General features: G+C 43.7%; 1 protein-coding gene across 14 annotated transcripts in view; it reads right to left on the minus strand.

The window, feature by feature from the left end:
* The window catches only part of SUSD1 (sushi domain containing 1), a 287,713-nt gene that overhangs the window by 70,016 nt on the left and 189,905 nt on the right, over window positions 1–27,792 (minus strand). For 2 of the 14 annotated variants that reach the window (XM_047067757.1, XM_047067792.1), the window contains exon 16: window positions 6,404–6,490. The exons of the other annotated variants lie outside the window; for them this stretch is intronic. In XM_047067757.1, the coding sequence (XP_046923713.1) occupies window positions 6,404–6,490 (87 nt within the window). The remainder of the gene's footprint in view (window positions 1–6,403; window positions 6,491–27,792) is intronic. 14 annotated transcript variants of the gene reach the window in all.

Genomic DNA, 27,792 nt, shown 5'->3' on the forward strand with positions numbered 1-27,792 from the left:
TCTGTCTCTCTCTGTCTCAAAAATAAATAAAAATGTTAAAAAAAATTTTTAAATATACATTAATGGAAACCAATTTGACAATAAATTTCATATTAAAAAATAAATATTAAAAAATAAAAGTATACATTATACATACACATCATATATATTATATTTATATAAATTTATATTATATATAAACTTATTTAATTTTAATATAATTATAAGTACATAATAAAATTATATATTATATAGATATAGAAATAAACAGAGATACAGAGAAAGACACAGATTGAATAGTCTGGTAAGAGTTTTGTAATCATATTGCATGGTTGGATCCCAGCTCTCCCATTTATGAACTGGGTAACCTCTGGCAAGATATTTAATCTCTCCATTACTCAGTTTCCTTTGTCATAAAATGGGGAAATAATGGTACCTAATTCAGGGCTGTAAAGATGAAACCAGTCGCTACGTGGAAGAGCAGTTGACCAACAGCAACTGCTCACTAAGTATTAGTTACTTTATTTGTTAAAAAATGGCTATTTCTGGAGAACATTTCACCTCTGTTACTTTCGTAATCAAGGAAAGTTGCTAAATTAGGAATAACTCTACTGTAATTGTAACCATGTGATACTGATGCAGAAAGAGGTAGATCAATGAACTAGATTGGAGACTTCAGAGAAGTCCCAATTATACTGGGATAATATTAATAGATAATAAGGACGTAGAATCAGTGGGGAAAGTATAGGCTATTTCATCTAGTGAGCTCGTTTAATTTAGTGCCACGCATGGTGCTTTTTCTCAATTAGGTTATCCACCCGGGCTGGGAATCAGATGGCTAAAGTCCACTTCGGACAGTGTTGTCAGCCCTGGCTGCATAGCAGACTCGGGTGGAGAGCCTTTAAAACTCCTGCTGTCCAGGGGTGCCTGGGTGGCTCAGTCGGTTAGGCGTCTAACTTCAGCTTAGGTCAGGATCTCTCAGTTCGTGAGTTTGAGCCCTGCATCAGGCTCTGTGCTGACAGCTCAGAGCCTGGAGCCTGCTTCGGATTCTGTGTCTGCCACTCTCCTGCTCATGCTCTGTCTCTTTCTCTCAAAAATGAATAAACTTAAAAAACAAAACAAAACCTCCTGCTGTCCAGGGCCCTGCCCTGTCCATTTAAGTCAGCATCTCTGGAATGGGGCCCAGACATCAGCATTTTTCAAAGACTTCCCCCAGATGATTCTAGCGTGCAGTCAGGATAAATAACTCTTGCTTTACAGGGCATTATTTTACCAAAATGATATATTAAAGGTTAATTTCCTAGGAACAAATTTCACATCAGTTGTTTATTAAGAGATTTCGCTCGCTATTCCTGCATTCCTCCCCTTAGGGGATCCTAGTTGGCAGGTACACTTTGCATTTAGATTTTTCCCTGGGGAATGTTAATTGCTTCAGCTATCATAACAGAATGGAATTTTTACTTTTCCCTGGTGTCACAGAAGAATCTGTACAGCGCACCTGAACTCTGACCTTCTACGTCTATTTGGATGGTAACCCCCAAACCCAGCAAAGGAAGTGGCCCCATTTAATTGTGGGACTGAGTCAGTTAAGAGCAGCACCAAGAAATCACCAGACCATCCCACAGAGCCTGAGATAGTGAGGAAACCAAAAGTCTTTCTAAAGTCAAAAAGTTCTGCCTTTATTTCCAGATCTTCTTCCTGGTTTCCAAGCAGCCAGCCACCTGCTCTCAGCTTTCACCAAGAACTAAACAATTTAAGGAAGGAAGAAGATTATTCTAGGCCAGAAAGGTTCTGGGAAACTTTAAGTAACCTTGCCTGTGGAGAGGACATTTCTTGGCCTCTTTCCCTCGTCAGGCCTGACCATCTTCTGGGTCGGGGAGAAGAAAACCCTTTATCTTTTCCTAGTGGGGATCTTTTTCTAGGCCTAACTGCCTGAGCTCCTGCTGAAAGACCTGTTAACAACTGCTTTGCGGGGAGAGAAGCAGCTTAAGAGTAGACCACTAAAGATAAGATTGAGCAGGAGCAGCTGCCAGATTCACTCATTTGCGTATCCACCTATCCACAGTGCCGGTGGTGCAGGTCTGTATTAAACCCACAGAAATGTGTCACTGAGACAGAAATCACAAACCATCTCCGGTCTTTCTGGAAACCCATGAAAAGTGCCCTTGGGAGGGGAGGGCGAGTCGCAAATGGGAATGGTTTGATGGATGGTTGCTTTATTTTTTTAAATTTTTTTAATGTTTATTCATTTTTTTGAGAGACAGAGAGTGCGAGCAGGGGCGGGGCAGACACACACACACACACACACACACACACACACACACACACACACACACACACGCACACACACGCGCGCGCGCGTGCAGAATCAGAAGCGGGCTCCAGGCTCTGAGCTGTCAGCACAGAGCCCAACTCGGAGCTCGAACTCACTAACCGTGACATCACTGCCTGAGCCGAAGTTGGCAGCTTAACCGACTGAGCCACCCAGTTGCCCCTGATTGATGGCTTTAAGGAATTCTTTGACTGCTCTGTGTGGACACACTGTTTGCTTTCAGTGCCCATCACAGACTTCTGGTCTCCACATGCAATTGGAGGAACTGCTAGAAAACCAATACTGTGAAGACTAAGCACTACACGTAAAAGGAGAGTTGGCACAGGAAACACACAAAGAAAAATTAAGAAGGCTCCTCAAGGTCCCAGCCAGGTGGAGGCTCCCCCCTGCAGCCAGGTCACCCCAGGGGCTGTGTCCTCACCTTCCGTGTTAGCCAGCATGCTTCCTCAGACTGCCCACAGCCCAACGCTTTCCAGCAAATCCCTTTGCTTTTATGTCACACACCTGCCTTTAGAGATTTTCTGGGCCTCAAGAGAGATATTTATTAAGAAGTAGAAAGGGCATGAGTCAGGAAATGAGAAGAAGCCCAGAGCTTTTAGATCATGTGACTGAGGACGCTACTTTTCCCTTCTCTGAACTTCATTGCCATATTTTAAAAGACTGGGGGACTATATTTCTTTCCCCTCCCATCTGTGAACATTTACCGTACCCAATACCTTCTTCATCATGGCAACCAGATTGCAATTGCTTCTTCTGTCTCCCCAACCAGACTGAGAGCTGAGTATGAGAGGGGCCATATCTGTCTGATTTATTCTTGTGTCCCCAGCACAGGGACATGCACATAGGCAATCAAAAAATGTATCTGTTGAATGAGAGAAAGGAAGGAAGGAAACAGGATAAGACGTCTCACTAGGCCACTGGACACCTATTTGCATAAAGGCTGCTAGGAGCCCTAAAAATTGCTACAAACCAGGAAGGAAGTAAACTGCTTCTCTCCAATCCCTATGAAAGGGAAAATAAATGGGGTCAGAGGCAAAAACAAGATGTGGCCTAAATCTCTCACAGAAGCCTCTGTAAACGTGAAAAAGCAAAGCTACCTGTGGGGGCCATGAGTTCATGAACACCCCAGGCTGGTCCTCCTGAGGAGGGGCGGGCGTTGGCAGAACAGAGAGTGGAAGGGTTTTCTTCCAAGGGATCAGAGAGGCCTGAGGCCTTGCAAGAGCTAGCAGATGAGACTTTGTTAGGGCTTTGCCATTTATACACATTTTCTTAATCTCGAAGGAACTGTCCAGAATAGGGAGGGCACGCAGGGGCCGGAGAATAGGAATATCAGTATGGTGCCAGGCCTTGGAGGAACTGACTGGAAGGGCCCCTGGAGTGATTTGGGGGAGACTCTGGTGCATCCCCTTAACACACATGGCCCCAGAGGAGGAGGGAGAGGGGACACTGGTAGACTTGGGATCTCAAGGAGTCTCAGCATAATCTGGCAAACACCTCTGAGTATAAATTGGGTTTTAATTTTCCAAAAAAAAAAAGAAAATTGAGAAATATTTATCATTAGATTATTTTTGCAGTAATCCTGACCTTGTGCTCAAATCATGGAATCACAGAATCAGCGGCTCAGAGGCCAGTCCCAACTTTTACAGAAAGTATCCCCAACAGGAAAGTCAACAGCAGCTACCATTTTATTCCACTTCTTTTCTGCCCACAGGGCCAGGACTACGGGGAGGTAAGTGAGGCACTCGCTTTGGTGCAAAATTTAAGGGGTGTCCCAAAACATAGTCGTCACAATAAATGTGTAACTGCATTGATGCAAAAAAGTCCATGATGAACAAAAGAGCAAACTTTTAGAGAAAGACAAATACCATATGATTTCACTCATAGGTGGAATTTAAGAAACTAAACAAATAAAGAGAAAAGAGATGAAGAAAAAACCAGACAAATACAGAGAACTGTTACTAGAGGGAAGATACACTTATCATGATGAGCACTGGGTAATGTAGAGAATGGCTGAATCACTATATCATACACCTGAAACTAATATAACACTGTGTTAGTTATACTTCAATAAAACAACCAAAACAAAACCAAAATATTTTAAATAACGAAGGGTTTTGGGGTGCATGGATGGCTAAGTCAGTTACGTGTCCAACTTCGGCTCAGGTCATGATCTTGGGTCCATGAGTTCGAGCCCTGCGTTGGGCTCTGTGCTGACAGCTCAGAGCCTGAAGCCTGCTTCAGATTCTGTTTCCCTCGCTCTCTGCCCCTCCCCAACTCACACTCTGTCTCTGTCTCTCCCAAAAATGAATAAATATCAGAAAAATTAAAATAAATAACCGTGGGCTCTGATCCTATACTTGCTCGACCCTGAGAGTGAACATTGTGTTCACCTTACCCTAGCCGTGGCTCCAACCAAACTCATTCTCATTTTAGGGCTTTGTACTTGCTGTTCTCTGTCTGGAATGTTCCTCCCAAATCCTTGCATAGTTGGCTTCTTCTCATTATTTAGGATTTTGCTCTAGTGTCATCTTCTCAGAAAGGCCCTCTCTTCTCTGACTTTGCTACAAAATCACCCACCCTATCCCCATCACGCTATTCCATTACTGTTTTACTTTTTCCAAAACACTCATCACTATGAAATTATGATATTTGTTTCCACGTTTGCTGATGTCTCTTCAATGCCGAATACATAGTACATGCCCCGAAAATATTAGTTGAATGAATAAAGTACATGAATGGAGCACTTGTCTATGAGGCATTATGCTAAGTGCTTTACGTGCTTGATTTCAACCACTGTTGTACAGAGGAGTAACCCGGAACTCTGAGGGGTTAAGAGAAAATTCACTTCATGTGACATAAGGTCACAGAGCTAGTGAGTGAATGGAGGCTAAAATCATCCAGGTCCTATTTCATCGCCTCTACTGCTACCACCCATGCTTTGGGTTCCTTATTGCCCTCTTCCAAGGAAAGATTTAACTCTTTTATTCCCAAAGTCACCCTTGGCTTCTCCACTGAGCCATTGTTGTGAAAACAGTAAGATATCAACCCTTTCTTGATTAAAAGCATAGCCAACAGTGGGTTTGCACGTCTAGGAAAGGCTCTGGTAGGACATGTTTATGGAGAGGGCTATCCTTACCAGCCCGGCTGAGGCTGGGGCTGCCTCCTTTGTACAAGTCCTACTTGTGATCATGTAGAGTGTACCCAAATCCATCTTCCTTTGAGGCTATGAACTGTCCAACTGTCCAACCAGGTTCGATGAGAAAGTAGCAGCTTGGGGAAACAGATCCTATCTGTGAGCTAATTTCCTCTTTGGCCTTGTATTGAAAGGTGCTGTGCTCTGGCTTCCTCAAGGCCTGTGTGTGTGTGTGTGTGTGTGTGTGTGTGTGTGTAAACAAGGTTAGATACCATAAAATTCACTAGTAACTTTACTAAGTTGTGTAACTAGAACCACAACCCAGTGTTAAACATTCCTCTCACCCACTAAAGTCTCTCATCCCCATTTACAGTTAATCCTCATTCCCTTTTTAAAAAAATGTTTATTTATTTATTTTGGGGGGGAGGCAGAGAGAGAGAGAGAGAGAGAGGGAGAAAGAGAATCCCAAGTAGGCTTCAAGCTAGCAGAGCCCAATGCAGGGCTCGATCTCATGAACCGCGAGATCGTGACCTGAGCCCAAATCAATAGTCGGATGCCCAACGGACTGAGGCACCCCCAGTTAATCCCCATTTCTACCCCCAACCCAAGGCAACCGCTAATCTACTTTCTGTCTCTCTGGATTGGCCCTTCTGGCCATTTTACATGGATGGAATCATTCCATATGTGACCTTTTGTGGCTGGCTTCTTTCAGTTAGCATAATTTTTTTTGAGGTTCATCCATGTTGTAGCATGTATATATTTTGTTCCTTTTACTTACTGAATAGTATTCCAGACGTGTGCTTTGAATGGGACTGAATGAGCAGCTCAGGCCAATGGCTCCTTCTTCTAGGCCTCTTTCCCGGAGAAGACGTCAACAGGCCTACCCACAGGGCCTCCCCGCCTCTGAGTAACATTTGTCCAATTCTGTCTTCATGGGAGGGCAAACCTGACCACCTCACCTCGCATTTGGCAACAGTTTGCTTTTCGCATCTTCAACGCAATGTCCTCTGGTGGTCCTGGTTCTCCTTTATTAGAATGAAAGCTCTCTGCAGGGAGAAATCAGGTCCTCAGCTGCTTCTACATTGTCTCAGCCTTCCAAGAACAGTGCTGGGCAAAAAGCAAGTGCCTGATAGATATGTGTGAGGAATGCTTGTGTGCGGGGCAAGGTTTCAGCAGGGATTGTGGGTAATCCCCAGGTTCTTTCCATCCCTTCGGCCCTGGATGCTGTGCTCGGTGTGTGCTTTAGCACCTCAACACTGAGTGAGTCCCGTGAGACACACAGCAATGGCTTGCCTGCGTTAGCTCTCCTGAGGCCATTGGCCCAAATGTCCCTCCAGTCAATTCTACAGAATATACTGGAAAGAGCAAAAGTTCTGGCTCGAAGTTTGACCTCAGGAAAGGTTTCTCCTCTGGAAAACAGGAAAAGTATCTGCCCCACAGACTGGGAGGATTAAATGAGATAAGGTATCAATAATATAGTCAGGCTCAGAACACAATGGTGGCCTTCCCCTTAATGCTTTCATCTTCTCCCTCCCCACCACTTCTGTGCTTTTTTTTTAATGTTTATTTATTTATTTTGAGACAGAGAGAGAGAGAGAGAGAGAGAGAGCGAGAGAGAGCAGGGGAGGGACAGAGAGAGAATCCCAAGCAGACTCTGCACTGTCAGCGCAGAGCCCAGTGCGGGGCTCGATCCCACGAACTGTGAGATCATGACCCAAGCCAAAATCAAGAGTTGGACACCTAACCAACTGAGCCACCCAGGGGCCCCTCTGTGTCTTTTCTTACCCCTCCCCTCCCACCTCTCCCAAAGTCAGTAGTTCATGCAAATTCAAAGCCACTTTAGAGTTTGGTAAACACGGTATCCTAAAGGTATTACTATCTCTGTGGAAGGATGTAACATGGTTGGGGAAGAAGTTCCAAGGACTCTGATTCAGTTTTGATATCGCTGAGATGTTGAAAGGCAGAGTGGCAAAGGGACAGCTTTCAGATGTGTTTCATTTGATTTCTATAATAGAAGTTCCAGAGAGGTATTGTCAACATTGAACAATTCAGAGTTTTCATATTATAATCTGGATTTCTGTCTTCTATTAAAAACAAAAAACAAAAAAACACCCCAGAAGATCTGGCCATTGGGTTTCATGTTTTGGAGGGCAAGAACCTTCCAAATGGCCTCAGTCCCATGGGTTTTCTCTTGCTCTGAAGACTAGGGTCTTCTTCACCTACACTCATTACATTTCTTGCCTGGCCCCTGAGACTTGAATCTGTGCCCCTTTAAAAACTGATGCCCAGGGGCACCTGGGTGGCTCAGTTGGTTAAGCATCCAACTCTTGATTTCGGCTCAGGTCATGACTCCAGGGTCGTAGGATCAGGCCCCACATAGGACTCTCTCTGAGCGTGAAGTCTGTTTGAGATTCTCTCTCCCTCTGCCCCTCTCCCCCGCTCATGCTCACTCTCTCTCTCCAAAAAAATAAAAGGTGATGCCCAAAGAGAATCATTCCTGGGACTTACAAAGGCTTCGTAATGCTAACTGTCCCCCTGGGGGTAAGGGGACTGTTATTCTGCCTTTAGTTTATGTTATTTTTTAATGTTTATTTATTTCTGAGAGAGAGAGAGAGAGAATGCAAGCCGGGGGGGGGGTGGGCAGAGAGAGAGGGAGACACAGGATCTGAGGCAGACTCCAGGCTCTAAGCTGTCAGCACAGAGCCCAACGCAGGTCTTGAACCCATGAACTGTGAGATCATGACCTGAGCCGAAGTCATATGCTTAACCAACTAAGCCACCCAGGCACCCCTGCCTTTATTTTATCTTAATATCCACTGCAAAATATAGATAATAGTAAGAGCTTGAAGTGGGGAGTGCTGGGTGGTGGAGAGTTGGTGCTCAGCTTGGTCTTAATTTTTGGCTAGGGTCTAGGAAGGGAAGGTTTGGTGAATTCCTTTCTATGCTTGAGAGCAGATGTCCTGCCCAGTCCCTTACCTCTTCACATGAGACTGTATATGTAAACTGCTTAGCCTGGTGGCTGGTGCAGACACAGTAAGCACTCCATACACACTTGATGGCAAGTATTACGATTGCTTTTGTCGTTACCATGATTAAACCCCTGCTTTCCTGCTGCTCAGCCAGCTCCCAGCACGATGGGCTCCTAATACCCTTGCCTTTTAACAGCCACCTCCACTGCTTTCTGTCTCCTGACCTCTTCCAAATGCCTGGACTCACTTTGCAGCCCTGCACCCACCCCTTAGACCTGCCCATGGCACTACCCCTGTGGCCCTGACTTCTGGCTTTCCTCCACGAGGACTAGCAGATTCATCCCTGGTTGCCCTGCTTCTACCTGCTCCGGGTCAACAGCTCAGGGTGTCTGGTCCTGCCTCTGGCCTAAAATGCAGGCTTTTTGAGGCAGTGCCTCCCGGTGAGCTCCTTAATGAAATCTAGACATCAGAGGACACAAACGCATAGGCTCCTGTGACTCTCAGGGGAACGAGGACCTCCAGGACAGCAGGGACATGTCTGTGCCTGACATGTCCACTACTGTATCCCCAATGCTAGACCAGTCCCTGGTACATAACAGGTGCTCAGTCAATGCTTGCAGAATGGATAAATGAATTAATGGACAAATGAATGAAGGAGTGAATATGGATGAGAGACCTGTGTGGTAAAAACAGTAAAAACTTGTAATTCTCCTAGATGTGCTGATTTCACGATGCCACTTATTTCTCTTCCATGAGTCAGGATAATATCATTAAAGGGAAGATAGTCTATGTGAGGGCCTTCTAGGGGAAGAAGCAGGGAATGTTCCCTCTACACTGCAGTCAAGCCCTGAGCACGGCATGGGGTCAGTGGTGGTGACCTCTGAAGAAGCTGGGAGGGAAGGGGGAGAGAGAGAGGAGAGTGCCTGCAGCATAGGAAGGACCAGAGAGCTTGGGGAGCCAGCTGGGGATTGAGAAGCCCCCAAAGGCTGAGTAGGAGAGAGGCCTGCTTGGATTTTCCTCCTGTGGGCACCACTGGTAAAATTTCTGCTCTGCAAACCCTACCCCTGATTTGGTACTGACCTTAGAGGCAAGGCCCTCACCCAGTTATCAAAAGGCAGTCACCTCATAAATGCAGCTGCTTTTTAGTGTTGCTGATATAAAACCAACAGCACCACCACCCACCCCATTCTGCTTCTCTGTTCTGTTTCTTTTGCTGCCTGTTTCCTATGCTGGGCGGAGAGCCAAAGCAGCTCGGGGTTACCAAACCCCAAACTCATGAAACCACTTCCCTTCCCTCAGAACGGTCCCAGCATTGTAAGCCCAGATGTGGATCCTTCACTTTTTCCTCCCCCGCCCCCACCTGTCCATTTGTCCCCAGAGATGAGTCATGAACCCCTTGGAGCAGTGGGAACCAAGAAGAAAGAACCAGGCCCCAAGCACTGGACAGCAGATTACTACTTCTCTTTCTTCTGGCCATGTGTCTTCACTCTTTGGGCAAAAGTTAATTTTAGCCAGCCTCTATCAAACTCCCGGAGGCTGATTTTCTTTTACCACGATTTCTCTGGAAATTTGAGTTTTTCTATTTCTGGTGCACAGCAAACCTGGGGTGCCCGGAAGGCTGGGAGGGGGGCAGAGTCTAAACACTTTTAGGCCTCTGGGATCCTGCTCCTTCTGTATCCCTGCCTCATCCTGGGGCACCATTCCCTACCGCCATGTTGAGGTTAGAATTGGGGGACCCCAGGGAAGGTCCTTTACCATCATATGCACCACTGCACTACCTTAGAACTCTTTCTTCATGGGGTACCTGGGTGGCTCAGTCAGTGGACCATGCAACTCTGGACCTCTGAGTCATGAGTTCAAGCCCCATGTTGGGCATGGACCCTACTTAAAGTTAAAAAAAAAAAAAAAAAAAAGAACTCTTCCCTCTCATTTGTTACTCAGGATCCAGAGCAACACATGTTCTGCCATACCCACCTCCTTGTGGAGGTAATAATTATAGCTAAAATTTATTAAGCATTTATTTTGTTTGCCCAGGCATTATCCCACTTTAATTATCTCATTTGATGCTCATAACAACTCTATAAGGCATGTGATATTATTTCCTTCATTCTTCAAGTGAAAAAACAGGCTTAGAGAGATGATATAATTTGCCCAAACTCACCACCTGGTGAGCTGTAGTGCTGGAAATCTGAACCCAGGAAGCGAGACTCCAAAGTCTTATGTCTTGCCACCATTTCCATATCCTCTGATAGGGCTGAGAAGTCAAGGGAGGAGGTTCGTACAAGGGTTTCCTTTGGGGGCTGTTAGTAAGCAACCTCTAGGGATGGAGAGAAACATCTGTGAGGAACTAAGGAACATTCCCCAGTTCCCAGATGGTGGGGAATATGTTTATGCCAGCTAAAATCTGACACCTCTTCATGCCCTCAGAATCACCCCAGCCTTCAAGTCAGAAAGAGAGCCCCTCTCACTGGATTCTCAACTGAGCCAGACCAGCTCCCAGGGGCTCAGGGTCTTGTGGAGCTAACAAACTCCTCCCCTTCACCTCTGTGTTCCCTGCCCACCCCTTCTTCCTCTGGAAAGGCCCCCTCCTGGGCCTTGTTCAAAAGAGTCCCTGTCGTGAAGGAGACCAACCCTTGAGCTGCAGGCCCAAGGAACAAGTCCTCGACATCCATCAGTCTCCTGCCCCTGGCCGGCCTGTGTTCATCACTACCCGAGCCACTCTGTCTCCAGGGAAACCACTAGTTACCTGAGATTAACACCACCTGGCCCAACTCCACCCTCCCACTTATGGGCCTGTAGGAAATCTGATTTAACTGTATCTAAAACCAGGAAGTATGTTCCCACTGGGACTACATGTGCTAATTCTCAGAAGCTTTCTTGTGACAGAGGAAGAGGGGGAAATATATTTTAAAACTTATCTTTTTTCATCCTTTGTTCAAACCCTGAGACCTAAACTCTTGGTCCCACCCCGTCTCACCCTTAACCTCCACTCCCTACCTTCTCTGGCCTTTTCGAATAGAAAAACTGCCAGCAAATCTCTCCCTGCGCACACGCACATGTTTATTTTTCCTCATTACAAAAGTGAAATATGTCCAGTGCAGCTGGAGATGCCTTAGGAAGACAGAACTCATGGGCCTTGCTGAGGGACTGGATGGGGAGGGTGAGAGAAAGAGAGGAATCTGTAATGACATTGAGATTTCTGGCCTGAGCATGTAGATACAGAAGGAAGCTTCCAGTAGTGGACTCACAATCCCACTTCCTGCAAAGGGGGTACTTCATCCAAGACAAAATGAAGAAGAAATTTGGGAAGTGTGCCCCACTTTCTGATGTAGAGGGGAGGGCCAGGAAGCAAGGATGGCCGTGGGACGCAGGACCCACGGTGCTTATGTCATCTGTGCCACTGTGGGTCAACCATGGTCAGAGAGGCTTCTGTGATTAACAGAAGACTCTGGGCCAGCAGAGGAGGCAGGGGCCCCAGGAAGGAGGCCACTCACTGCCGTGCCATGTGCCTTGAGTGGCGGTTGAGCCAAGAAGAAAACACATGGGAAAACTGGCCCCTGGAGTGGCTGTTTCACCAGGAGAAACCACAAAGAGCCAAGCCCCCCCAGGTAGGGCTGCCCTTGGCCCAGCTCTCTGCAGGCTGCTGTGCCGGTTAAGCAACGGGTGGTAAAGTTTTCCTCTTCTTACAGAAATACCTCTAATACAGGAATAATGTTAATGACTAAAATGGCAGACACGAGGAGGTGGCTGGGGAGCTATTCTGGGGCAGCCGGAGTCCTCTAGCAGGGCCTTGCAAATTCGACCACAAAGAGCCCCGTTCTGAACACAGACAGTTTTTGGAAGCTGGAGTAGCTGATGTGAGTTTTACTGCATGACACGCAGATGTGAGAAATGTCACATTTCTTTGTTTCTATAAATAAGATCAATTTGCTCAGGGCCTTCACACACTTGGTGAGCCAAATACTTCATCTCGGTCACAATCCGAACGCTCTCTCTCATTTCAGCATCTCCCTACTGCACACCCACACGTATGCACAGAGGATGCTGCAAAAATGCTGAGGTTGTCGGTAAGAGGAAGCAGGGAGGGGGCAAGTTGGTCCAAAAGACGCCCATCAAGGAAATCCACTGAGAGGGGAGCCATGGCTGTGGAAACAGGGAGATATCTCAAAGCCACCAGGTGCGAACCAGTTTGATTACTGCAAGGGGTAGAGCAAATGAAGTGGTAAGAAGAGAGCACTGGTCTAGACCCACTGGGCTGCAGAATGCTTTCCCCCAGCGAGGGAGAGAGAGACCATCAGTGTGGGCTCGCAAAGCTGCAGGCCTGCATCATGGGTTACACAGCAGGGGGAGGAGGCATGACCAGGACAGACTCCCAACAGGCTTGGTGGCCCTAAGAGCACTCCCCCTGTCCTGGGGCTCTGGAAGCAGGCCTCTGGCAAACTGTTCCTTTCTGCTGTGTACTTCCCAAATAATCCTCAATCCAATTGCTCCCGCGTTGCCTCTGATCTCCCCTTCAGACCTTGGCTTTGCATCTGGCTTCAGTTCTCCACTTTACCCCCCACCCCCACCCCATGGACTCTTGGCTCTTCTTGGCTTTCCAAGCTTCCTCAGGAGGGACTCATTTGTGATTCTCTCTTTCCTCACACTGAAGCCACAGGTCCTTCCGACTGACTCCTTTTCTCTGGCTGCTTCAGGAAGCATAGGTGGGAATAAATGGGTGCTACTCCCTCAAAAGCCAAAGTTCAACAGTTACCCTTGTTGCCCCGGGGTGGTCCACGTTTATTCCAGGCCCCAGCTCAGGCTTGACATGATGATTCTGGCTTCCTTCGTCTATCTGTAGCCTGGCCTCACCCTGCCCTTTTCCTGTGCATGGTCTGTTGATTCTTCAACAATTACAAATTCTTCTTACTCAAATGAGGGAGAGAACAGGGGCTATTTCATAGCTGAGTTCCTCAGTCCGGAAATCTTGTTCCCCTTAGGGGAACGATCTTGCCCCTAAGGCTAACAGCTCCCTCTAGTGGCTGTGATGCTACAGCTGAGGGCACTGAGCTATTGCAAACACTGTAGGCACTGTTCAATGTATTCTACTTATATTAGTAATTTAATATTCACATCAATCCACTGAGAGAGGCATTATTATTGTTATCACCATTTTACAGATAAGGAGATGGGTACAGAGAGATTAAGTAACTCTAGCCCAAGATCACACAGCTAGTTTAAGGAACAAAACCAGCCCAGGAAGTCTGGTTCCAAAGTTGGTGATTTAAGCTTTGTACCACACCGACTCTCAAAATGAAATACAGTACCCACCCACTCCATTAAAACCCTCAGCACACCTCTGCCCCTCTCACAGAAATTCCTTTTCTAGCAGACATGCTACAGGTTTAAAGATGGATAGTGTGAGCCCCTCTTCATTTCACTCTTAGCAGGTAAGGCAAGGATGGTACTTCTTCGACCAGGCAGTCCACTGCTCAAAGTTTCCTCTGGTTCTGGAGCAGCACGATGCATATTCAATGGCCTTATCCAGCATAAAGATAGTCCCCATGTTAAGCTGCAGTTTTAGGCTGGGGATAGACTGGCTCTCTACTTGCTGTGTGGTTATGGTTCTTCAGCCAGGCACAGGAAAGGAATGATTTTTGACCATGGACTCAGTTCTAGAAAGAACTCAGGGACATACTCTCCGAAGAACCTGTCTGCTCCATTTCTACTGGCTGCTAAACCTCCCTGTGAAGAGAGAGGCAAGCCTACCGTCTCAGCCTGCCACCCCAGGCTAGAAGCCAGCTCCCAGACACACCAAGGGACCACCAGAGAGCTCAGCAGCTGGAAGAGATGTCCAACTGCCAGTCAGGGACCCCAGTCCTCACCTGAGGGGCAATCTTAGCCTCCGCACCTTACTCTACCAAGACTTGGTCCTACAGGCTCAGCTCCAATGTGACTCAGCAGTGGGAGGAATACGAAGGGTCTCATGAGATGTTTCCTACTGACCTTCATGTGGGAAACCATGTGGTCCCAGTCATTTGAGGATGGGCCCATGACAGTCTCGTGGGCATCATTCTCCCTTTAGTTTCCCTTTCACTTTTGCTGCCTACATTGCCCGGAACCATGCAAGACCTCTTTCAGCCTAATATTCCCATGGCAGGAGTTCTGGGAAAACACAGAAAACATTTATGAATACCAAACCCAAGCAGGCATGAAGTCAGAGTTCAAAAAGCACAGTCCACAAGCTAAAAGAATTTTTAAAAGGAAGCCAAATCTTTAAGTTGCATCTCTACTGTATTAGAAGGGACTTAATTTATAATTTCCAATGAGGTTATGTGGGATAAAGCCTTTAAAAGTTAAGACTGACAAAAGGATGGGCTTTGAAGTTTATAAACAAACCTTCTTGAGAATCTTCTCTTCCTTTTTCTACTATGCCACCTGTAAAGTTAACTGCCCAAACCTCCAAGAGCTGTTGATAACAAATAGCCAAAGGAGGTTTGCCCCTCACCAAAGGAAAAGCCCAGTGTTCTTCATCAGAAGGACAAAGCAGGGACACAGTATTAGAGTAAATACTATTCCTGCTGAGGCCTTAAAATATACATGGGACATCAGACCTTTTCTAACATAGTGGTACCCAGACTGAAGTTCACAGGGTAGCACATTTTGAGCTTTTTGAATCAAATCTAAGACATCATTAAAGTAAATACAGCACTATTTTAAAAAAATTTTTTAATGTTTATTTATTTTTGAGAGAGACAGAGACAGAGACAGAGCCCGAGTGGGGGAGGGACAGAGAGAGAGGGAAACACAAGATCTGAAGCAGGCTCCAGGATCTGAGCTGTCAGCACAGAGCCCAACGTGGGGCTCAAACTCACAAACCATGAGATCATGACCTGAGCCAAAGTCGGAGGCTTAACCAACTGAGCCACGCAGGTGCCCCAATACAGCCCTATTTTATGTACCACTGAGAAAGAAGAAAATGTTACTAAACCAAATGTTCTATTTGTTATAGGATGCAAATCATCTTTAGAGATGTTAAAATGTGAAAACAAATCCATAGAATCAGTGAAACATGATTGATTCAGTATTGTTAGGATGAAATGGGTCACTCCTCACAGAGTGCTTAGGGCAGTGTTTGACACACTGGAAGAGCTCAATAAATGTTTTGGTTTTTTTTTTAATTTTTAATGTTTATTTTTGAGAGAGAGAGAGAGAGAGAGACAGACAGAGAGACAGAGCATGTGTGGGGGAGGGGCAGAGAGAGAGGGAAACACAGAATCTGAAGCAGGCTCCAGGCTCTGAGCTGTCAGCACAGAGCCCGATATGGGGCTCAAACCCATGAACCACAAGATAACGACCTGAGCCAAAGCTGGATGCTCAACTGACTGAGCCACCCAGGCGCCCCCTAATAGATGTTAATTGTTGAAATACCTTGACTGTCCATATATTTGGGATTTAATCCTAAGAAAGGTAAGAGGCTGTATTCAGGGAGAATAATCCACTTTCCATGGCAGAATGGAGAAGTATAGGTTGAATTGGTGAGGTGGACAGTCACGAGGAGGCTGCCAGAAGATACACCAGAAAGATGGGTTGCATGGGGCTGAGGTGAGCACACTGTCCATGCCAGGGAGGAACTGTAAGTCTGGTCACTGTCTAGATCCACCCTAGAGAATGGGAGCCACTGCCTACTGGAAGAAAAGTCACAGCAGGGAAATCCTGTGACAAGGTTTGAGAAACCTGTATTATTACTAAAAAAATGAGGGCACGAACTAACACCATGTCAGCTAGGCAAGGGTCCCTCACCATCCAAGAGCAATTGCAGTCTTGAGATAACGCAGCATGATGAAGTGGTTATACCACTAGAGAAGGGAAAGTAAGGCCACCTCATGACATCTTTCCACCCACCACAAAGTTCCGTGTAGTTCACAGAGGGGACCAACACATGACCATGAAGGAAGGGCCATCTGGCTCAGGCCTACTTCCTCATTGCCACCAGCTGTGCCCACATTTGACAGTTGCCATTTGGCAGCTGCCGGTAACAAATGACTATGAGGAAAAGGAGCTCCTGGTTCACACAAAACTCACTGCACCTTGTTTCCGGGCCCCAGTTAAGTCCTGTCACCCCTATTTTTGCCTTTCCTTTTCCGTTGCCATTAGACAATATGACCTAAAGATTTTTGCTTTGGAGAATATATGATTGTTGCCTATCTGGCCAAAAGCGGTGTTATTAGTGTTTCGTGAGTAAGGGATTCCAATTAAACAAGGCAAATTGGACACACACTTACCTCTCTGCATTAAAAACCCACAAAATGACAGTAAATGGAATATTTTTTTTCAAAAGCCATAAACCAACAAAGAGAATTGTAAGGAAATAATAGTAGACTTAGATGTCAGAACTATTTTTTTTAATGGAAAGCAGATAGAAGAGTTAGAAGATAGGAGAAAAGTGGGGAGCCTGTAAGGGAAGGCCAAGAAGGAGCAAGATGATTCCCACTCAGGAAAGGCTTAGGGCTTGGAGACACTATTATCTCTCACAGCAACATAAGCAGCCAGAAGACAATTGAACAATAGCAGCCAAAACTGCTACAAGTATCATTTTCTTAAAGAAAAAAAAGTTGTCTCCTATACACCAACAATGAAGCGACAGAAAGAGAAATCAAGGAATCAATCCCATTTACAGTTGTACAAAAAAAAAAAAAAATACCTAGGAATAAATCTAACCAAAGAGGTGAAAAATCTATACACTGAAGACTAGAGAAAGCTTATGAAAGAAATTGAAGAAGACAGAAAAAAATGGAAAAAGATTCCATGCTCCTGGATAGGAAGAACAAATAGTGTTAAAATGTCGATACTACCCAAAGCAGTCTACATATTCAATGCAATCCCTATCAAAGTAACACCAGCATTCTTCACAGAGCTAGAACAATAATCCTAAAATTTGCACGGAACCAGAAAACACCCCAAATAGCCAAAGCGATCTTCAAAAAGAAAATCAAAGCAGGAAGTGTCACAATCCCAGACTTAAAGCTAGACTACAAAGCTCTAACCACCAAGACAGTATGGTACTGGCACAAGAACAGACACTCAGATCAATGGAACAGAATAGAGAACCCAGAAATGGACCCACAAACGTATGGCCAACTAATCTTTGACAAAGCAGGAAAGAACATCCAATGGAATAAAAACAGTCTCTTCAGCAAATGGTGCTGGGAAAACTGGACAGTGACATGCAGAAGAATGAACCTGGACCACTTTCTTACACCATACACAAAAAGAAACTCAAACTGAATGAAAGACCTCAATGTAAGACAGGAAGCCATCAAAATCCTCGAGGAGAAAGCAGGCAAAAACCTCTTTTATCTTGCCTGCAGGTCTCCGGAGGCAAGGGAAACAAAAGCAAAAATGAACTATTGGGACCTCATCAAAATAAAAAGCTTCTGCACAGCGAAGGAAACAATCAGCAAAACTAAAAGGCAACTGACAGAATGGGAGAAGATATTTGCAAATAACATATCAGATAAAGGGTTAGTATCCAAAATCTACAAAGAACTTACCAATTCAACACCCAAAAAACAATCCAGTGAAGAAATGGGCAAAAGACATGAATAGACACTTCTCCAAAGAAGACATCCAGATGGCCAACCAACACATGAAAAAATGCTCAACATCACTCATCATCAGGGAAATACAAATCAAAACCACAATGAGATACCACCTCACACCTGTCAGAATGGCTAGTATCAACAACTCAGGGAACAACAGATGTTGGCAAGGATGTGGAAAGAGGATCTCTTTTACACTGCTGGTGGGAATGCAAGCTGGTGCAGCCTCTCTGGAAAACAGTATGGAGGTTCCTCAAAAAATTAAAAATAGAACTACCCTATGACCCAGCAATTGCACTACTAGGCATTTACCCAAGGGTACAGGTGTCCTGTTTCGAAGGGACACATGCACCCCCGTGTTTATAGCAGCACTATCAACAATAGCCAAAGTATGGAAAGAGCCCAAATGTCCCTCGATGGATGAATGGATAAAGAAGATGTGGTATACATATATATACACATACACATATACATATACATACATATACATATATGTATGTATATACACATATACATATATATACACATACACACACACACACACACACACAATGGAGTATTACTCGGCAATCAAAAAGAATGAAATCTTGCCATTTGCAACTACATGGATGGAACTGGAGGGTATTATGCAAAGTGAAATTAGTCAGTCAGAGAAAGACAAAAATCATATGACTTCACTCATATGAGGACTTTAAGAGAGAAAACAGATGAACATAAGGGAAGGGAAACAAAAATAACATAAAAACAGGGAGGGGGACAAAGCATAGGAGACTCATAAATATGGGGAACAAACTGAGGGTTGCTGGAGGGGTTGTGGGAGGGGGGATGGGCTAAATGGGTAAGGGGTATTAAGGAATCTACTCCTGAAATCATTGTTGCACTATATGCTAACTAATTTGCATGTAAATTTTAAAAAATAAAAAATAAAAATAAAAAAATATATAGCACGGGTCCCCAAAATATATTATGATAAGTACAGAAAAAAAAGATTGTCTTCCTCATCTTAAGGGGGGGGAGCCCATCATTCAATCAACCCGCCTTCCTCAAGATATATCTATCTTTTCCTTCTCTCTTTTAAAAAAATATTTATTTGTCGGGGCGCCTGGGTGGCGCAGTCGGTTAAGCGTCCGACTTCAGCCAGGTCATGATCTCGCGGTCCGTGAGTTCGAGCCCCGCGTCGGGCTCTGGGCTGATGGCTCAGAGCCTGGAGCCTGTTTCCGATTCTGTGTCTCCCTCTCTCTCTCTCTGCCCCTCCCCCGTTCATGCTCTGTCTCTCTCTGTCCCAAAAATAAATAAATAAATAAAACGTTGAAAAAAAAAAAAAGAAAAAAAATATTTATTTGAGAGAAAGAGAAAGAAAGAAAGAGAAAGCAAGCAAGCGAGCATTCCTGCACACGAGCAGGGGGGTGGGCAGAAAGAGAGGGAGAGAGAGATTCTCAAGCAGGCTCCACACTGCCAGCACAGAGCCAGATGCAAGGCTTGATCTCACCAATTGTGAGATCATGACCTGAGCTGAGACAGAGAGCTGAAACCAAGAGTCAGATGCTTAATGAACTGAACCACCCAGGTGCCCCATTCCTTCTCTTCTATAGTCAAACTGATGTTAAATATTGTCTGCATTTCCTGTCTTCATGTCCTCACTTCCCATCCATTCCTTAATGAACTTCACTCTGCTTTTCTCTCCCATCACTTTGCCTAAAACCCATCCTGCAGTCACTAGTCCAGTGGGCACTTTGGCATCCATATAAGATTTGAGTTCTCTTCAATCTTAAGGTGACATTATTCATCTTTCTCTCTTTCTTTAAAAAAAATTTTTTTTAATGTTTATTTATTTTTGACAGAGAGAGAGAGAGAGAGACAGAGAGACAGAGAGAGAGAGAGTGCATGAGCAGGGGAGGGGGGCAGAGAGAGAGGGAGACACAGAATCCAAAACAGGCTCCAGGATCTGAGCTGTCAGCACAGAACCCAACGCAGGGCTCGAACTCACAGACCACGAGATCATGACCTGAGCCGAAGTCAGACACTCAACCGACTGAGCCACCCAGGCGCCCCAAAGACTCATCTTTCTCTCTTTTTTAAGACTCTTTTCTGCCTTTGGTTTCTGAATCTCCACACTCTTCTGAGGTCTGGCCTCTCCTTCATGACCTTCTTAACAAGCTCTTCCTTTTCCTCTCCCTTAAATGTTGGTTTCCTGGGGATTCTGTATTGTTCTTGTCTTAATCTAGCCACTGTACCAACTACTTCTATACCTACTGGAAACTCCACAAGGTTTCTCATTGATGGATTACACTCAGGTGAATGTATCATCTTCCCAACCATCTTCTAGCTCAGGGAAAGGCACCACCATAAACTTGGCATTCCTATTACATTCTCCCCTCTCCCTTGCTGTTCTTGTCATCCATTGCTGCATAAAAAATTACTCCCAAAGCATAGTGGCTGGAAACAGCCTATTATTTTTAATCATAATTTTATGGGTCAGAATTCAGGAAGGGCTTGGATCAGCAGTTCATCTCCAATCTACGTGCTATCAGCTAGGGCATCTTGGAAGTGGAGGTTCTACTTTCAAGATGTCTTCGGGACGCCTGGGTGGCGCAGTCGGTTAAGCGTCCGACTTCAGCCAGGTCACGATCTCGCGGTCCCTGAGTTCGAGCCCCGCGTCAGGCTCTGGGCTGATGGCTCAGAGCCTGGAGCCTGTTTCCGATTCTGTGTCTCCCTCTCTCTCTGCCCCTCCCCCGTTCATGCTCTGTCTCTCTCTGTCCCAAAAATAAATAAACGTTGAAAAAAAAAATTAAAAAAAAAAAAAAGATGTCTTCTTCACTCACATTGTGTGACATCTCAGTACTCCTTGATTGATCTCTTTCTCTTCATATGGCATCTCATTCTCCAGGGTTTCTCCAATGCCTTGGGCTTCTCACAGCCTATTCTCTGGGTAGTCATATTTCTTTTTTTTTTTTTTAATTTTTAATGTTTTATTTATTCTTGAGAGAGAGAAAGACAGAGCATGAGCAAGGGAGGGGCAGAGAGAGAGAGGGACACATACTGAAGCAGACTCCAGGCTCTGAGCTGTCAACACAGCGCCCAACGTGGGGCTCGAACTCACGAGCTGTGAGATCATGACCTGAGCCGAAGTCAGACGCTCAACCGACTGAGCCACCCAGGCACCCCTGGGTAGTCATATTTCTTACCCAGAGGTTCTAAGAGATAGGAAGTGGAAGATACGAGGCTAGTTGGGCACTACACCTTGAAGTGACAATGTTACATCTTCTGCATTCTATTGGTCAGAATAGTCTCAGGGCACACCCAGAGTTAAGAGGGTGGAGAAAGGCTCCATCTCTTGATATGGATGGGAAATATTATTGCAACCATTTTTGGGAGTACAATCTACCATGTTTACCCACAAAATCAATTGCTAGATCTTATCTGCTCTGCATTCTAACTGCTTCTCAAATGCATTTACCTCTCTCCCTTACCACTATCATCACCTTATGCAGGCCACCATTTTTTTTCTTTTGGACTCTTGTCTTAGCTTCCTAACTGGCTTCCATGGTACCTCTAGATCTCTTTTATTCTCTGTATGACTGATAGCATGATCTTTTTGAAAGGCAAATTTAATTATGTTTCTTCCTATACTTAAAACTTTTACATAGCTCCCATTGCCTTTAGGAACAATCTAACATAGTATGCAAGTCCATTCATGACCCTACCTCTACTTCTACTTCCACTCTCAACTCAGATGGTGCGATGGATTAATCTATAGCTCTACATATTTAGGAACATTTAAAAATAGGTTTTTAACTTTACATAAAATTGTTTTTATATTTGTGTTAATGTTTCATCTGTGTCTTTTGGGAAATTTAGTTTTGATTATGAATTTCTGGTGCCTATAAAATAGCTATCACCTAAAAAAGTGCTTAGAGGTGAAGGTACTGTTTCCAAAAATGTTTCACTATGACACCTTTCTATACTCACACTTTCAATCTTGCCTCCTCTGTTATTTTTTGGATGTAATTTAAATCACTGGTTATTCATAAAGACTAAAACTTCAACACCTCCAGCACTCTTTGACTGTGTCCATGGCTTCTGATTTTATAACAGTAGCTCTTTATGTATTTTTCTTTTTTTTCAAGTTTATTTATTTATTTTGAGAGAGACAGGAGTGTAAGCAGGGGAGGGGAAGAGAGAGAGGAGTGAGAGAGAATCCCAAGCAGACTCTATGATGTCAGCACAAAGCCCAACATGGGGCTCAAATTCATGAACTGTGACATCATGACCTGAGCCAAAACTAAGAGTGGGTCGCTTAACCAACTGAGTCACCCAGGCGCCCCCTATAACAGTAGCTCTTTTTTGAATGGCTTGTTTTACACAAATAAAATGTATTTATGTGATATTAAGTATAAATAAATAGAACTTTTAAAAATTATTACAAACATCTTTGTCTTTTAATAGGATAATTTTACCCATTTACATTTATTGTCATGACTGATAAATTTGGCCTTTTGTCTTGAATTTTAGGTTTTGCATTTTTTCTTATGCTTCCTTTTTTTCTTTGTTTTCTATCTTCTAATACTTAGCTCAAAGCTTTATGACAGGCCTTTGATAGTGTTTTAGAAAATATGTCAATGTTTCTAATTTCTAATTCTTATCTTTATTTCTTTGCATGGTGAAAAAGTTTTAAAATTTTGACTAGACCACTTTTTCCCCTACTGTTCAATATTGGTTATTGACAACCTAGTATGCAAAAGACACAGATGACACAATGGTAAAGAAAAGAAACAATCTCTTCCCTCACAAAGCCTACAGTTTAACAAAGAAGACCAACCATAACATAAAAAAAGTAAAATAGGGCCAAGTACAGATTTTATATTCAGGTTATTGTCATACATGTTTAACTATACAATCAATTGCAAGAATAATCTTTGGCTTTTCTGGTCCCTTTGGAACTAAGTTTACCTTTATTATATATAGTAGGTGATTTTCAGTGTTGCCATGATTTTCCAATTCTTGGGTCCTTTATTTATCTCCGCTTGGCTACGATATGTCATTCAAATAGCTTGGTAAAGGGATTCTTTTATGGGCTCTCCAAGAGCCAGCTACAAGGCAAAGGGAACTCAATACCATAAAAAATTGACACATTCATGATTTTTCACCATCAGAGGACATGCAGCAAGGTTGCGGATTAGGAAAAAAAACTTCCTAGCAAAGCTATAGAGACCACTGCTCAGTTTTGAAAGAGACATTTTTCTAAGACTTTAGGAGCTAGAGTAACCACTCTGCATTGCTTATAGGCACAATTACCATCTCAAGATTCACTGCATCCATAATGAGATCTCATAGCTAGCCATGCAAAAGTTGAGGTGTGTTTGGTAGTAGTAGCATGGAGAAGCCTGTCTCAGGAAACCAGAAAGGAACTGAAATGATGTACTCTGATCCCGCAGTCTAGATTGAGATGGCACCTGTTTCTTCTTTCATACCAGACTTCTGGGACCTGATACAGGATGGTGGGGAAGGGGAAAGACTAGCCACTTGAATAATGACTGCTTTTATGAACAGCTACTTAATCTAGACAGATATAAGCAGGAGGCCAGCTCTGAAACTGTACAGCCCAGAAACTGGGGAAATAAAAATTAATCTGAGAGTCAAGAGAGTGTGTCAAGAGATTGATGTCATGAAACCAGCCTAAGTTCCATGCCAATATTGGACACCCTTGCCTGTATGTCAAAGACAGCTCTTCTATTATACAATACATATTAATGCTGACTTGGAACATTCTGCCTGCCTGCCCATGTTGATCAGCCGCCTGAAGGTGGTGGAAGAGAAAAGAAGGCTAGTGTGAGAAAGAGGATAAACCATCCAATAATCAGGCCTACTCTCTTGACCCTTGAAAGGTCTAGAAATGTTATCACCTACCACCAAACCCTTAACTTCTCAAATATGAGTTAGTCCTAGGGGGGAAAAAGTGTGGGTGGGGTATTTGGGGCAGAGCCTCATATCCGTACTCTCGGGAAAGGAGGTGGAGACACCTGGAGAAGAGATATATTTTCTATGTGGGACCACAAGGATTTACTAAAGGAAGATGTATAGGACAATGGTTTGATAATGTAAAGGATTTGTTTCTACCATCATTTCACTCCTCTCTTCTCTTCCATTTCTCTTCATCAAACATAGACAATATATTTACAAGTGATTTTCAGTAAAAGGTATTTCCTTCAGATCTACATCTATCTATCTATTTATCTATCTATGTATCTATCATCTACCTCACATAAAAAAAGGCGGGGGGGGACACCTAAGTGGCTCAGTGGTTCGGATGCTTGGTTAAGTATCCAACTTTGGTTCAGGTCACTATCTCATGGTTTGCGAGTTTGAGCCCCACACAGGGCTCTTAGCTGTCAGCATGGAGTCCGCTTCGGATCTTCTGTCTCCCTGGTTTTCTTTCCCTCCCCCATTCATGCACTCTCTCTCCACCCCCCTCAAAAATAAATAAAAACATTTTAAAAATTAAGAAAAGATTCACTTGGGGCACCTGGGTGGCTCAGTTGGTTAACCACTGGACTTAGGCTTAGGTCGTGATCTTGTGGTTTGTGACTTCAAGCCTCAAGTCGAGCTCTGTGCTGACAGCTCAGAGCCTGGAGCCTGCTTTGGATTCTGTGTCTCCCTCCCTCTCTGCCCCTCCCCAGTTTGCACTCTGTCTGTCTCTCTCTCTCAAAAATAAATAAACATTAAAAAAACAGATTCTCTCTCTATCCCTCTGCCCCCTCTCCTGCTTGCTCTCTTGCTCTCTCTCAAAAAAATAAAATAAAAAGAACTTTAAAAATGCATTATAAATGTACTTAAATTCAGGGGAGTTGATTTGAATTTAAAATGCAGTTATTGGAGGTGGCCTAACCTCCTTCCAATCCCAATGTTTTTCACTGAGAAAGTAGCCTTTTGAATATTTCATCCCATATGTTGTTATTTGCACTGGGTTATTGAGCATAATCTCAAACTGCTCTTTCTACCCAAACCTACAGAATAAGTAAGAAAGGGAAACAGTGATTTAAACAGGATCTGGACTGTCCCCAAGAAAGACACCTCCAAGATATGATAGACAAAACAGCTAAAAGGGTGATATGAGTTTTTGGAAAACCCACTCATGTCACTATAGGACATTGTCACTATATTTTTGCATTGAGATATTTGTTCTTTCAACTTGTAAGGAAACCCATCCAACTTGTCTTTACTAATTGCTCAAAGGCCCAAAATAGAAGACTCAAGAAATACATTTTGGCACAATTTTCATTTGTTTGTTTGTTTTCCTTTAGCAAACCTTTCTCTTTCTGCTGTGTTATATTTGTTCTTCTAACACCTGTCATAACTAAACACAGTAGCAATGACATTGAGCGCAGTGACTTCCCAAGGTGCCTGACAGAGCTAGCCCCAAAACCTGGCTGTTAGACTCAGAATTCTTCCTGGAACACCGTGCTGCCTCAATTCTCCCACAACACAAACCACGGAACTGGCTCTAGGACAGCCATGGAGCAGGGATGAGTGGCAGTTATCAGAATTGTAAGTTTTCTCTTTTCAGACTAACTCATATAATCAAATAAATCACAAAGATTACTCTTGTAAGCTCAGTTGGAAAGCACCGTTCACTCCTTCCAAGAGAAAAGAAAAAAAGAAAAGAAAGAGAAAGTCATCTGGGAGAGTGATGCCATTTCACAGTGACTTTGTAAATTTCCTAAATCAGCCAGTGTGCTGTTTCTTTCCTCACTTCAGTCCAGACCTGGAATGTGGGAAGAACTAGAAAGATTTTCCTGAAGCCCCAAGGAAGCACCAGAAGGAAATGAGACCGGACTGTTCCCTCCTCAGTAGAAGGCCCAAAACAAAATCACCATCCACATGGGATTAAGCTAAGTCTCCTTCTCCCACCCCATTGTTCATGCTGACACAAGTCAGAGGGGAGTGTTTACTGCTGAATCAGGCACATCTCTTCTGTTTCAATTTCACAGGAATAGAAAGAACTGCAATAATGAAAACACTATCCAAAGGGACTGGAACCCTCGATTGGAATGTAAATTGGCATACACAATTTCTTAAAAGGTCAAACATGCTATGCTAAGTGAAAGAAGCCAGACACAAGAGGCCACATATTGTATGATTCCCTATTTATGAAATTTCCAGAATAAGCAAATCCATAAGGGATAGAGAGTAGATTAGTGCGGTTTTCAGGGGACAGGGGGAGGGAGGAATTAGGACTGATTGCTAATAGGTATGGGTCTTTTTCTGGGATGATGGAAATATTCTGGAATTAGTGGTGATGGTTGCACAATATAGTGAATGTACCAAAACCCACAGAACTGTGTATACTTTAAAATGATGATTTTTATGTTATATGAATTATATCTCAGTTAAAACACATTAAAACTAAAATCACCGGGGTCCCAGATTCCAAAGGGTCTGAATTAAAGCAACAACTTCATATGGATATATTCAATTACATAAAGGATATCTTTTTCAATGTGGAAAAAAAAAGGAATGGAGAGAAATAGGAAGACCGGTTGTGTCTGATAAAAATGATCTATTGATCTTGTTGTGTTTTCATAAGCAAAAAATAAAGTCAGGCAGAACCTTTCCATAAAACTTACCATAGATTCCACTTCTGAGAATCTACCCAAAAGAAATGAAAATATGTTCACACAAATAACTGTACGAGAATACTCACAGTGGCATTATTCACAATAGCCAAAAACTGGTCAACCAACTGGTGAATGGAACAGCAAAATGTGGTGTTTCCACATACTGGAATTCTATTTGTCAATTACAGGAACAAAATAATGATACATGAAATGACATACACAATATACTTCAAAAACATGATGCTAAGGGCGGGGGCGGGGCGGGGGAGGGGAAGCCAGAGACAAAAGACTACATAGTCTATGATTTCACTTGGGTGAATTTTACAGAAAAGGGGAATGATGAGAAAATTCTAAAACTGGATTGTGGTAAGGGTTGCACTAAAAATTACTGAGGTGTATTTTAAGTTAGTGAAGTGGACGGAAAGCAACAAAGCAGGGCAGGAGGGAAAGGAAGAAAAAAATTGAAACACAAACACACAAAAAATAGAAAACAAGGTGACAGAAGTAACACCAAAGTTTCAGATTAAGACATAGTTAATGCAAAACACTCAAAAGTTTAAACTAAAATGTGGGTAAAGATATACCAAGCAACAACATAAAAGCCTGGCAATATTAATAGCAGAAAAGTGGAATTCATGGGTTAAACCTTCAGTGAGACAAAGAATCATTTTATGAATAAAAGGTAAAAGATGCAGGGAAGAAATAGTAAAGCTTGTCATGCTCTCATCTTCTAAACACAGGACTGTAGCAATATGTTCCTATTAGTCTATCACTGATCAAATGGGCAATAAATAAATTTATAAAAATGTTGAATAATACATATAAGCTTGAATTTGTAGATCCATCAAAGATGTATAAACTAGTTTCTGTTTAAAGGTATAAGAAAAATTTGCAGAGAAACAGCCCAGCAAGAAAACCTCATTAAGTTCTGAAACGTAGAACTTTTTCAGACCACACTCTCTGACTGCAGAGCATTAAGTAGACATTCATAACAAAACCACAACACAAAAATAAAACCTCTACTATAAAGGGATGAACTTCTAGTTCTTGTCCCCACACTGCATGCTTCTTTGCCCCCCCACCTCCCTCCTCACACTCTTCCCCAAGTCAGGTGGCTTTAGAGCTCTGCTTACTTCCTTGTCCTTTTCCAGTTCTGTGTGCCTGGGGACTGACTGCTAATGCC

Source organism: Lynx rufus, unplaced genomic scaffold (genome assembly GCF_022079265.1).
Source record: "Lynx rufus isolate CCGP_SWC_20201006 ecotype Redwood Valley unplaced genomic scaffold, mLynRuf1.p SCAF_10, whole genome shotgun sequence".
NCBI lineage: Eukaryota > Metazoa > Chordata > Mammalia > Carnivora > Felidae > Lynx > Lynx rufus.